This window comes from Loxodonta africana, chromosome 15 (assembly GCF_030014295.1).
Source record: "Loxodonta africana isolate mLoxAfr1 chromosome 15, mLoxAfr1.hap2, whole genome shotgun sequence".
Taxonomy (NCBI): Eukaryota; Metazoa; Chordata; class Mammalia; order Proboscidea; family Elephantidae; genus Loxodonta; species Loxodonta africana.
Window position 1 is genome coordinate 56,219,322 of NC_087356.1, and position 13,954 is coordinate 56,233,275.

At 47.5% G+C, this 13,954-nt stretch overlaps 1 protein-coding gene across 6 annotated transcripts in view; it reads right to left on the reverse strand.

Moving 5' to 3' along the window:
- Positions 1 to 1,610: 1,610 nt before the first annotated feature.
- Positions 1,611 to 13,954, reverse strand: part of KCNJ5 (potassium inwardly rectifying channel subfamily J member 5) — a 32,838-nt gene continuing 20,494 nt past the window's right edge. For all 6 annotated transcript variants that reach the window (XM_064268868.1, XM_064268867.1, XM_023557055.2 and 3 more), the window contains 2 exons: positions 12,293 to 13,240; positions 1,611 to 8,590 (listed from right to left, as the gene is read on the reverse strand). In XM_064268868.1, coding sequence (XP_064124938.1) covers positions 8,268 to 8,590; positions 12,293 to 13,229 — 1,260 coding nt within the window. In that variant the 5' untranslated portion in view covers positions 13,230 to 13,240 and the 3' untranslated portion in view covers positions 1,611 to 8,267. The remainder of the gene's footprint in view (positions 8,591 to 12,292; positions 13,241 to 13,954) is intronic.

Consider the following 13,954-nt stretch of genomic DNA (forward strand, 5'->3'; position numbering starts at 1 on the left):
GGGAGCCAAGCTTTATTTTAACAGCAGTTTTAGAGTAAAAATAACAGCCCCTTAGAGAAAAAGTCAGCAACGTTTTTGTTCCTGTAACTCCTTCCTAGACATTTATTTACCATAGAGAAGTCAACACGTTATATCACTGGAATTTAATGAGTCTAAAGAGACATCCGTGGAGGCTGTGGTGGTTCAGGGGAAGAATTCTCGCCTTTCATGTGGGAGACTGGGGTCGCACCCAGGCCAATGCACCTCATGCGCAGCCACCCCCGTCTGTCAGTGGAGGCTTGCTTGTTGCTATGATGCTGAACAGGTTTCAGCAGTGCTTCCAGACCAAGACAGAGTAGGAAGAAAGGCCTGGAATCTACTTCCAAAAACTAGCCAGTGAAAACACTATGGGTCACATTTATCCAATCTGCCACCACTGCTGAAGAGGCAGCAGGACTGGGCAGTGTTGTGTTCCACTCCGCTTGGGGCTAGCATATGTAGGGGGCTGACTTGATGGCCACTAACAATAACAACAAAAGAGACATCCAGGGTGTGAGCATCAGTGCTAGTCTTCTGACCAACACAAGTAAAGACAGGATCTTGTAGGGCAGAGCAGGTGTAGTGAGTGTAATGTTCAGATTTTTCCTTATGTGCCTAGTTCGCCTTCCCTAAATTTCAATCCACTCTTGACTGACAAATGTGCTCATTGGACCCTGATGGCCACCTGTCTCCACTCAGCTGTACTGTGAGGCAATCCTCAGGCTAGGGGTATCCCCCAGGCCAACAGCTAACTGTCTTCAGAGCTTCCTGGCCTTGCACTTGCCTTTTACTTTTACATCACCACCAGGAAGGCAGTTTCCTCCTCAGGATTACCAGGTACTTCTTCCCGGTGCTAATTTAGAGGCTTTAGGTCTGTTTTTGGCCCAGGTCACATATGTTCATTTGCGTTATGTCTCAAAGGCAAGTTTGTAGATAATATGGAGTGGACACCAGACATGGTAACTGCTCCCACATCTGTCAATGCTGCTGTGCTGGCTCTGCTACCTAACACATCATTTCTCATTTTAAAACAAATACCATTTCTTTAAATTATCTTCAGCATAATTTTGTGTGTGATACTGATATTGTTCGATAACTTCCACATTCCACTGGATCACCTTTCTTTGGAAAAGACATGTATATGGATCTCTTTCAGTCAGTTGGCCAGGTAGCTGTCTTCCAAATCACTTGGCATATATAAATGAGAGCATCCAGCATTGCATCCCTTTGTTGAAATATCTCGGTTGGTATTCCATCAATTCCTGGAGCCCTGTTTTTTGCCAATGCCTTCAGTGCAGCTTGGCCCTCTTCTTTCAGTACCATCGGTTCCTGATCATACGCTACCTCCTGAAATGGTTGAACATCGGCCAATTCTTTTTAGTAGAGTGACTTTGTGTATTCCTTTCATCTTTTTATGATGTTTCCTGCGTCATTCAATTTTTTGCCATAGAATCCTTCAATATTATAACTTGAGGCTTGAATTTTTTCTTCAGTTCTTTCAGTTTGAGGAATGCTGAGTGTGTTCCTCCCTTTTGGTTTTCTAACTCAGGTCTGTGCACGTTTCATTATAATACTTTGCCTTCTCCAGCTGCCCTTTGAAATCTTCCATTCAGTTTCAGAGTCTCTTCTGACTTCCATTTTGTTTTTTTCTTTCTTTCCTGTCTTTTTAATGGCCTTTTACTTTCTTCATGCATGATACTCATGATGTCATCCCACAATTCGTCTGATCTTCAGTCATTAGTGTTATGGACTGAATTACATCCCCCAAAAGTATGTGTTGTAAATCCTACTCCATGCCTGTGGTTATAATCCCATTAGGGAAAGAGTTTTATGTTAATGAGACAGGATTAGTGTAGAGTGTATTTTGAGTCAATCTCTTTCGAGATATAAAAGAGATTAAACAAGCAAGCAAGGAAACAGAGATGAGGGAAGAGAGATGCCAAGCAACGTGAAAATCGCTCAGGAGCAGAAGCTCAAAGAGACTAGGACCTTCCTTCAGAGCCAACAGAGAAAGAAAGCCTTTCCTTAGAGCCAGCGCCCTGAGTTCAGACTTCTAGCCTCTTAAACTATGAGAAAACAAATTTCTCTTTGTTAAAGCCACCCACTTGTGGTATTCCTCTTATAGCAGCACTGGATAACTGGGACTGTTCAATGAGTCAAATCTATTCTTGAGATGGTGTCTAAATTCAAAAATGGTTGGAGCAGTACATCAACAAGGAACTGCCAAAAATTCAAGCTGGATTCAGAGGAAGACGTGGAATGAGGTATATCATTGCTGATGTCAGATAGATCACGGCTGAAAGCAGAGAATAGCAGAAAGATGTTTACCTGTGCTTTACTGACTATGCAAAGGCATTTGATTGTGGATCATAACAAGTTGTGGGTAACATTGTGAAGAACGGGAATTTCAGAACACTTAATTGTGCTCATGAGGAAGCTGAACATAGATCAAGAGGCAGTTGTTCAAACAGAACAAGGGGATACTGTGTGGTTTAAAATCAGGCAAGATGTGCATCAGGGTTGTATCCTTACAATATACTTATTCAATTTGTATGCTGAGCAAATAATCTGAGAAGCTGGACTATATGAAGAATGTATCATTAGGACTGGAGGAAGACTCATTAACAACCTGCGATATGCAGATGAGACAACCTTGCTTGCTGAAAGCGAAGAGGATTTGAAGCGCTTGCTGATAAAGATTAAAAACTACAGCCTTCAGTATGGATTGCATCTCAACATAAAGAAAACAAAAATCCTCACTGCTAGACCAATAATAACATCATGATAGTGAAGATTGAAGTTGTCAAGGATTTCATCTTACTTGGATCCACAATTACCGCTCATGAAAGCAGCAGTCAAGAAATCAAATGACACGTTCCATTGGACAAATCTGCTGCAAAGGACCTCTTTAAAGTGTTAAAAAAGCAAAAATGTCACTTTGAGGACTAAAGTGTGCGTGACCAAAAGTGTGGTATTTTCAATCTCCTCATATGCATGGGAAAGCTGGACAATGAATAAGAAAGACCAAAGAAGAATTGATGTCTTTGAATTATGGTGTTGGCAAAGAATATTGAATATACCATGGACTACCAGAAAAATGAATAAATCTGTCTTGGAAGAAGTATAACCAGAATGCTTCTTAGAAGCAAGGATGGCGAGACTTCATCTCATGTACTTGGGACATGTTATCCGGAAGGGCCAGTCTCTGGAGAAAGACATCATGCTTGGTAAAGCAGAGGGTCAGCAAAAAAGAGGAAGACCCTTGATGAGATGGATTGACACAGTGGCTGCAACAATGGGCTCAAACATAGCAAGCATCATAAGGATGGTGCAGGACCGGGCAGTGTTTTGTTCTGTTGTGCATAGGGTCACTATGAGTTGAAACTGACTTGATGGCACCTAACAACAACACAACAAGTAAAACAAAGCCCTGGTTTTGTTTCAGAATGGTTGAAGAGATCTCAGTTAACCTCTTTTGTAAATCTGACCACTTCAATTCCCATTGGCTTGACTAATGCAGAAAGAAGCCAATCTTAAATCCTTAAAACTAACGACATTTTCAACAGAAACCTTTGGTCTTAACAAGAACAACCCCGAAATTCTTTGCAAGTTTGAAATATCACAGCTTCTTTCCTCTGCCCTTCACCATTGTTGGGTGTTCCGCGTCATTTTCTAGTTAATGCCATAAATGCAGATGGCCAGTCCAGGGCCTCCCCAAAGTCAGTATTTTTTAAGGTTATTCAAGCTTACCTAGTAATACAGGCTCTGGATATTTAACATTAAAGAGTGTAAGAAAACTATTTTGAGGGAAATAAATTATCTGATGTGAGAATCCATATTGCTTAAATTCTCTGCACTTGTTTTCAGCATCCTCTGGCCTCAACACCAGTCTCAGCTGATATGGTGATTTTAGATTAATAAAAAACAAGAAGGGCAAGTTTGTGCAAACTGACAGTAGATTTGAATGGAAAGCCAGGGGCCATCTGTTTAAGACGATGAAAGACTCTGTGAGACCAAATCCAGTGTCTTGGATGAATTTTCAGCTGTGCAATGGTGCTCTTTTTAATAAGAGGATCGACAGATCTGACATAGAGAGATCTGATGCAGCAGCTTAAGGAGATGTGAGCAAAAAACCAAACTGAGCAGAGTAAGTGGCTTCTTCCCGAAAGCGGTTCCTCTCCATCTAATCGCTTTTCACAGCTCATTAACTCCCTGGGAATCAGAAAAAGGTGTTCCCCAATTATCCTGCCAGGGGAGAAGGTAGCTGGTGGATCTAAGAGGAAGCCTAGCAGGCAGAGCACATACACTGGTGCAGAGATGTTTTTAGGGTGCAGGGGTCCTGGTAGTGCAGTGGCTAAGGGCTTGGCTGCTAACCAAAATGTTGTTGTTTCAAACCTGCCAGCCGCTCTGCAGGAGATAGAAGTGACAGTCTGCTTCCATAAAGATTACAGCCTTGGGAACTCTATGGGCAGTTCTACTCTGTCCTATAGGATCACTATGAGTTGGAATCAACTTGACTCAGTGGGAACTTAGAAGGTAAGGGGGATATTTTTGTTTGTGTGGCCACTCCAATAAAAACAATTTCAGTTTCTCTGGCTGTCATCTGACAGGAGATCTATGTTGGAGACGTGCTGGAAGGCAGGACATAGAATCAGTATGTGAAAGAAGATACTCAGCTGTATACAGATCATAAGCAGAGAGGACTCTCCCCAGACAGACAAGGGCTCTTCTTACTTGATCAAGGTCAATGGCTCAAGCCAAGATCTAAGCAGCAGAAGAAAATGGTGGGAAAGGCCCTCTAATCACACAGGAGACCAGCAGGTGTGGTCTGGGTGGTAGAGTCAGGGGCAAAGCTCAACCTACCCTGGCCTCGGAACAAGATTCTTTGGGCGACAGCGTCCGGCACCTATCAGACGTCAGGTTGATGGAGAGGGGAGAACTAGTGGGAACTTGCCTTCTTCTGTGTTCCTGGGGACTTCTCTTTTGCAGGGTAAGTTTTCCAAGAGGAATGACATGGAAGCTTAAGCTGGAAGTTAGCTCCCAAAGCTTTCAGGATCTGACATGAGATAGCGCTTTGGAACTTTGGAGGTGCTGAAGTCTGAGGTGCTGAAGTCTGGCTCAGCTCTCTGTGTCCCCCAGAGGTATGGGATAGGCTCAGAGCTGTGCAATTGAGGATTAGAACCTACAATTGTTTGTACATAAGAATGATTTTTTTAAAAGTGGACCAAAGAAACTCTGGCCCTTACCAGACTTTACATTTAATAAGTCCACATTTATACAAGTACTTCCAGAAGATGATTTCAAGACTTCTCAAACTTTAGCTGGATTGATTGGTCACCAAGAATTCCCTTGGAATATCAAGGGTGGTCTTTTTACATTTGAGTTTCCATGGAGAAAGCAAGGAATGTACACATTGGGGTTAGTATCTGACTAACTAAACCAAACCAAACCCAGTGTCATTGAGTCGATTCCGACTCATAGCGACCCTATAGGACAGAGTAGAACTGCCCCATAGAGTTTCCAAGTAGTGCCTGGCGGATTCGAACTGCCGACCCTTTGGTTAGCAGCCATAGCACTTAACCACTATGCCACCGGGGTTTCCTCTGACTAACTAGTCATATATTAATCCCAGTATACATGGGCACTGGCCTTTCAGGGAACTTTAGAATAGGACTGTATTAATCTCTCTTCTCTAGTCTCTATAGCTTCTATCATTGGCTGAGAGAGATGTGGTATGGCCTGGGCTCACAGAGGCCACAGGTAGTTAGAGAACTGGAGAGTGGGTCACATAGCCAGTTGGATGATGTTTCAGGATTGCAGATGGAGGCAGGGGTGCCAAAGGATCCAGGCTGCAGCTCTGGCTTTCCCATCCTTGCTTGGCTGCCTCATGAGGGTTGTAACTGGCAAGCACTGACCAGTTCTGGCTTAGGAAGCTAAGACCCTCCAAGGGGACTGGATTAGTCCTACTTGTGTAAACCTTTGATCTGGCTTGGCTGGGGTGAGGGTGGGCACCCACCTGAGAGTTCCAACTGTAGCTTCTCCGCCTCCCCCCGACCCACCTTCCTCCCAGGTATTCATTCTCAGTGGTGGGCTCCCTGCCTTACGTTCTTGATTGCATGCAGTTTCCCCACCGCGTGCTGCTAGCCTGCCTGTGTCCCTTTCCCTTGATGTTGGATCCCAGCCTCATTCCCCATTCCCACCAAAACCTCTTCACCACACAGGGATGCCTGGACCAGGACTCGGCGCCATGCCCCTGGCTGGAAGACCCTTAAGGTACCTCACTGCTTCACTGACTCTACCCCTCAGGATCCAGCCTATCTGCCCAAGCACAAGGATACACGGCCCTTAGCGTGGGTGCCCAAGACAGGCAGCTCCCCACCCCAGGTAGCCCTTCTTCTCTTCTCACCCACCCTAGGACCTAAAAATCTCAGTTTCAGAGGAAATGGGCCTGAGAGACAAAAAGCAATTCCCTTTCCTCTACCAGGAGTCCCCAGGTAGAGTTAAGCGCTCAGCTCTTCACTGAAAGGTTGGAGGTTCAAGTCCACCCAGAGACACCTCAGAACAAAGATCTGGTGATTTACTTCTGAAAAATCAGCCACTGAAAACCCAGTTCTATTCCAACACACACAGAGCTGCCATGAGTCAGAGTCAACTCAACGGCAACCGGTTTTAGGTTCCTCAATCTTAATTTTCCACCCCATTGTGGCTTTGCTATTGGTCCTTGGGGAAGGCATTTCATGTCTGGGCCATGAAAGTGCTCCCATTTTCAAAGCCCAGTTGAGGGCTGTGAAAATTGTGAGTGAGCTCAACAGAATTCTGGATTATTTAAAATTATTTAAAATTTCTCTTCAAGTCTAGACTGGCTAATCAGAAGCCTCTGTCTCCTACACGCCAGCCTCGACTCAGGGACAGGATAATCTGCAGCATTAATCCCTACTCTCCCATGCCTGAAGCTGTTGTTTTAAAGGCTCTTCTCTACTCTTCTTCTCTTACGTTCTACCCTCCCCACTTCTCCCACAGGTTCCTGCTTACCCTCACCCTTCCCAAGTAGAGGAGGCAGCCCCTCCTTGCTCCCCAGGCCTACGCACCTTGTTAGAGCACTGCCTGTAGGAGGAGAAGGCTGTGGGCTCCTCAGCACCAGGCCCTGCCTGTGGTCCCGCCTGGGTTTGAAAGCGAAGCTCAGAGACCACCACTGCCCTCTTTTGCTCCGTCCCATTATGTGCCTGATAACAGAGGCATGCAGAACCCTGAGGTGACAGGTTCTTGGAAACAACTTGTGCAGATGCTTATTTTAGTTTTAGTTGCTATCCTTCCTCTCTGCCTCCCTGTTCCAGTACTGACTGGCTCATCTTGCCCTCTGAAGCTCAGCTTTCTCCCTGGATCACGCCACAGGCACTCTGGGATTCTGGAAGAAAACCACAGTGAAGGTTGGAAGTACTTTGAGATTCTTGGACAAAAAAGTACTAGAAAAGGACTCCCTTTGGTGGAAGATGCAGGGCACAGTGTGACTAGGAAGGGGCCGGGAAGTTACTGATGACAATGTCTCATTAGGTGGGGCCACATTCATCCATGTGCAGTGGATCTGAGTCACTCTAACAAGATCACGTATCCAGGAGGTTACATTGGACACAAAACACAGCAGAGGAAAAAGCACCCATTTCACAGATAATGATAGAGGTCACTGGGGGCCTTGTACTCCATAGCTTTCAATAAATGGTGGCTGGTCCCAGGTTTAAAAGGAATTGCCCACATGACTTGGACAGGTCTTACCCCATGAAGGGTGCTGGGAGCCCACCCCTGCCCTGGAGATTTGGGCCCCCAGGCAGGTAGAATCACTTCCCTGTGAATTCACTTCAGAGGGTGGTGATGACCTTCTCTGGTGTCAGCCCCTAGATTGGGCCACTAGCTGGTTTGTGAGACCCAAGAAGGGAAGCAACCCAAGATCAAATGGCAGAGAGGTGTGTGTGAGGACAGAGGCCACCCTGTAACTTTCATTGTGGGGGAAACCTGGCATGATCCTTAGCCAGAGCTGCTAGAGGCTGAGGAGAAGAGGCAGCATTGCCATGGTGGGCCCAGGGAGGTACTGAGCTGGGGGGTGGGTGTGAGGACCAGATATACTGTCCCTCGCCACAGAGCCTACAGCTTCTGAGGCCCCCAAACAGCACGCTTCAGCTAATTCACCCTCCTGGGTGCTGCAGAGTCTGTGCTCTTAGAGTCAGTGAAGGGAGCCTGTGGGGTGACTGCAGCCGTCACACTGAGCCCCTGGTCTCCAGGGGTCCTCTCAGCCCCTCAGGCTCATCCTTTCTGTCCTGCTCAGCCTCTGCATCTGGCCCTGCCTCAGCACAGACCCCCAGCAAGGGGGGACTGGGGAGGTACTGGAGAAGCCGGCCTTCCCGCTTCATTTCTGCCAGCTCCTTGGCACAACAGCTGGGAGTGTTGGTCTCATAGGTGTCATGGAAGGTGTTGTAGTCCACCTCATAGAAGCCTTTTTCCAAGGTGAGGACTGGTGTGAATCGATGGCCCCAGAGTACCTCGGTATCCATGTAGGAGCTCCGTGCTTGGCAAGTCATGCCTGGGGAAACAGAGGCCATGTGCATTAGATGTGGCAACGTCCATCCACGCATCCATCCGTGCAATCATCCATTCTTCCATCCATTCTTCCTTCCATCCACCCACCCTCCCATCCATCCATCCATCCATCCATCCATCCATCCATCCATCCATCCATCCATCCATCCATCCATCCATCCATCCATGCATCTATTCTAATCATTCATCGAAAACATTTACAGAACGTCCACTTTGTGCTAAGCACAATGGTGATGTAAAGCTAAATAAGACAATATCCTTGCCCTGGAGGGGCTCAAGGTGTGCTGGAGGCAGAAAATTATAAATCAACACGTGAGATTCTGGAGTAGATTACCCGAGATTGGAGTGAATAATTATGGAATGTTTGGAGCCAGAGACATGGTTCTTGAAGACAGCATTCAGTCTAGAAGAATGAACAGACCCAATGTGTAGCAAGGAATAAAGGCAGGAAAAGGGTCTGAAAAAAGATGAATTCAGAGTAAGTGAACAGAGCGAAGCCATCAGGCATTTAGAACACACGGGAATTGTTCTGTATGGACACATATGGGCAGAAGCTTCCACACTCACATATACACACACAGAGGAGGCGGGAGGTTCACACAGCCTGGATCCTTGATTTGAGGACGCTCCAATGCTTCCCTTCTGTGTTCATTAAGCCTTTGCCATCCCTGTGTTATTTTTAGGTGTTGCTTCCCCTCCAGAGAGGGAAGACAGCTTTGTTTATGAATGAGAACATCTCCTGTGCTTAGGGTCACAGTAAAGCAGCTTTCTGATGTTTAATCTTCTGGCCAAAAAATGTTCTTCCTTTTGCTCTTTGGGAGTTGAAGAAGAAACCTTCTCTACCTCCCCAGTTTGGGCTTTCTCTGGGCAGGGTCTCAGCCAATCAGACCCAGGTCAAAGACTGCTTCCCACTCTCTTCTGTACTAGGGCCTAGGCACCCCCTGTGGACCTGTAGCCTGCCTAGGCCAGGGCTCCCTATTCAGTCCTCTTCCTCTGTTGCCCATTGCTCCCTGAACCCCTCATTGCCACCTTCAGTTGAGGTGCAGAGGCCCAAGCTGGGCACATAGCAGCCTCTACTCAGGCTGGATGTCTGCAGGGTCCCAGGACCTCCACTGGAGCTCTTTGGGCCGAGCTCCTTGGGCTCTTCCTGCTCTTATTCCTGTCCCACCTCTTGGAATGTGACTGTGGGCCCAAAAACCAAAACCCACTGCCATTGAGTTGATTCTGACCCATAGTGACCCTATAGCAACCTTGGTGGCACAGTGGTTAAGTGTTTGGCTGCTAACTGAAAGGTCCAAACCTACCAGCCACTCAACAGAAGAAAGACGTGGCAGTCTGCTTCTGCAAAGATTACAGCATTGGAAACCCTGTGGGGCAGTTCTACTCCATCCTGCAGGGTCACTATGAGATGATACGAGGCTGTGGGCCAGGGGTGGGTCATCCAATAAGCAAGGTAAGCACAGGCTTCCTTGTGCTTACTTACTAATCTGTAGTGAACAACTAACGACAACAAAAAGCCTGTGGTTACCTTGTTTATCGGATAATCTGCCCTTGCTGTGAGCTAGCCTGTAGCTAGAGATTCTGCCTGTCATCTTTCAAAGCACCAGGGAAAGAAAGCAGCCCCTTTACGAGCCAGGCGCTGTGCTTTCCTTATGTTACTACATTAATCATTTAGTCCTCCCAACAGCCCCGTGAGATGCGTTATCGTCATGTCACTGACAGACTGAGCACTGCCCAAACTCCACGGGGAGAAAAGGGCAAAATTGTGTTATTCAAACCTAGGTCTGGATTTGAAGTCTCTGCCTGGCGTTATAAAGGTGACAACCAAACTATTAAAGTCACTGAGATCAGGACAGGTGAGGGTGGACTTCCCTTCTCTCCCTGGGCCCCTCCTACAGTCCCCAAGACAGCAGCAAACATAACACAGGCTGACAGAGGGCAGGGGGTCAGCTGTAGGCCCCGACTTTCAGGGGCTGAGAGGGTAAGTGTGGATCTCCCTGCTGGGGCCACTGGGCCCAAAGCCCTCTTCCTGTTGCAGGGCTTTGGCAGTGAAGGTGGTCAGGTGGATGGGGTGCAGGATGTGGCTTTTTAATGCAGCCCCAAGTCTCTGGCCTGTTCCCCTTCTTTGTGGTCTTAGGGTGGAACTGTTTCCCCAGAAACTCCGCCCATGCTCAGATCCTGACCCCAGCACCAGGGGCAGGGCAGCCTGTGAGCCCCAAGCTCTGCCGGAGTCAGCTTCCTGCATCAGACTATCCTTGGCCTCTGGGGCTCCCGCAGGTACCACCAGATGCTGCCTGAGTCAGCGGCTCGACCGGATGTCCATTCAGCCACCTCTGCTACCATTCCCTGGAGCCCTTTAACACCCACCCCAACCCTGTTCCACTGCATCTGTGTCTCCGGAAAGGATACCCTGCCTGAGACCACCCCTGCACCAGCTCCCCAGGGCTAAGACAGTTTCGCCACCTTTCCAACATGCCCCTAATATTTTAAGGGTCAGTTGGTGCAGTAGAAAAAGCTCTCAATTTGTAAATGAAAGACCTGAGTATGGCTACCTACCGAGCTTCAGCTTCTACATAGTGAAATGGGGATGAGAAGAAGCCCTACAGGGCTGTTGCAAGAATTAGAATGTATATCATCATTCTGAGCACAAGTGAGTTTCTAGAAGTTGTTGTTGTTGCTAGGGCCAGACTTCATGCTGTCTCCTTGGTGAAAAAGGTAAAGGAAGGCAAGAGAAGAAAGGAAATAAGAAGCAGGCTTGCTGGAGGGTTCTCTCCTTAAGAGGCCTGGCCCCAGGGGTGTGTGGGGTGGTGGGGGGGAGGTAGGGAGGCCTGTGGTTCTCAGGGCCTAAAGCTCCTCCCTCAGGTCATGGGCTTCCTGGAGCCCCCTCATTGAGATCTGCCCTGGCTGAGGGCTGAGGAATGGTGGAGGCCTGAGAACCAGTAGCTGAGCGGGAAGTATCTGGATGTTCTGGCCTCAGCCTGGAGGCACAGTTTCCACAAGGAAGAATCCCTGCAGAGCCTGGTGTTCTCGTGGACCAACTTCTGCAGGAAAGCTGAGGGGCAGACTGTTCCAAAAGGGGCCAAGCTGCAAGAGTGGCTCCCACAGGTCTGGGGTATAGGTGTCTTTCCAAAAAATGGACTCCATGAGGATCACCTTGAGTTCAGGAATGCTGCTCATGACCCTCTCCTCATGAAGAGAGTCACAATATGGAATGACACTGTGGGGTCTTACTGTAGAGAAACCAGTTCCCCTTTGTTTAACCCAGTGTTTCCCAACATTACCTGATCACAAGTTGGGTAGAACACCTCTTCCTAGACACACATGGCATGTGGGAAACGAGGACCTGCATTGATTTGTATCCTGGCTCTGCCACGTCCTAGCTCTTGCTCTTGGGCAATAATTTAACCTGTATATGCCTTTGTTTTCTCATCTGTACATTAACAATCTCATAGGGGTGTGAGAGGGAATTAAATGAGATAATGTAAGTTTAATATTTAGAACTGTGCTTGGAAAATAGTAAGCGTTCAATAAATGTCAGCTACTGCTATTACAGCATCTGCAGTAATGACAACTCAAGGACTGTTTTAGTTGTTTGTTGTGCCTGCACCATCTTCTGCAATCACAGCGGCCTAAGCTCCTTGGTGTGGTAAGGGGACTTTGTGCACGGGAGGACAAAGTGTCTTACCTGTTGCCTCCACCATTCCTTCTAGAATGACCACAACTTCGAACTCCTCCTGATCCAGCTGAGCCCGGGACATCTCCCAGAAAGGGCTCTTCTCGTTGATCTCATGTGAGATGATGAGCGGTGACACCAGGAAGAGACGGTCGTCCCCGGTGTCAAAGCCCACATTGATGTCAGTCTGGTTGAGGGGGATGAACTCCCCTTCTTTGGTCTGCCGGGACTTGATGAGCTTGGCGCGGATGGAGGCCTCCACGATGTGGGAGTTGCGGAGGTCACCCACCCGGAACATGAGGCAGAGTTTTTCATCCCGCATTGAGATGACGGCATTGTTGGAAAACATGAGGGTCTCTGCTCTCTTCTTTGGCTGACTGATCTTGACAAACATGCACCCCACCATGAAGGCATTGACGATGGAGCCAAGGATGGCCTGGACCAAGAGGAGGATGATCCCCTCGGGACACTTCTCTGTGATGACTCGAAAGCCATACCCAATGGTGGTTTCAGTCTCGATGGAGAACAGGAAAGCAGACACAAAGCCACTGAGATTTTCGACACATGGAATCCAGTTTTGGTCACCCACATGGTCCAGATCACCCCGGATATAAGCGATGAGCCACCAGATAAAGCCAAAGAACAGCCAGGTGATGGTGTAGACCATGGTGAAGACCAGCAGGTTGAAGCGCCATTTGAGGTCCACCAGAGTGGTAAAGAGGTCACTCAGGTACCGGTAGGTTTCCTGGACGTTCCCGTGGTGTACGTTGCATTTGCCACTCTTCTCCATGTACCGTTGACGGGGTTTCTTGCCTTCTGCCAGCAGGCGAGTGCGGTCTGTGGCAATGGGCACATAGTCACGTGCCTGTTTGGGAATCTTCTTAGGGTCCCTGGGATTGCCTCCAATCTCCATATCCTGGTTCATAGCATTCCTAGAATCGCCAGCCATAGCGGGATCCTCTGAGTGAAAAAAGACATCACCAGTGAGGTTGACTATTGTGATTCACAGAAACACAAGGCCATAAGGTCCTTCCTGCCTCTTCGGAGCCTCTCACTGATCACTCAGTAGATCGGACTATGACATTCTCTAGGGTGGGAACCATGCTTTCTTATATTCTCCACTTGCATTCCTGGGGCCTAGTACACACTCTAGCATAAAATAAACCATCAATAGATATCTGTTGAATGAATAAATAAATAATACTTAAGTGCCAACTGGAGCCCTGGTGGCGCAGTGGTTAAGAGGTACAGCTGCTAACCAAAAGGTTTGAACCCACCAGGCACTCCTTGGAAACCCTACGGGGCAGTTCTACTCTGTCCTGTAGGGTCGTTATGAGTCAGAATCGACTCGATGGCAACAGGTTTAGAAGTGCCAACTGCACGTTGTGTTTAAAGAATGTAAAGAAAACTGAGGAAAATTTTAAAAATAAAAATTGCAACAGTATTCATGAAAAGCAGGCTGTGTTCCATGCATTACACATGGACCATCTCATTATCACAACCTCAACTCAGTGGCATCAGATACTGTAATGCCCACTATATAGACACAACACTGTCTGCTTACGTGTTATGTTTATTTCTAGTAGTCTGTCTCCCTCCATTTGAACGTAAACTCCACAAGGGCACAATCTGCATGTGTTCTGCTCCCTGATATATTCCAAATGCTTACGGCAT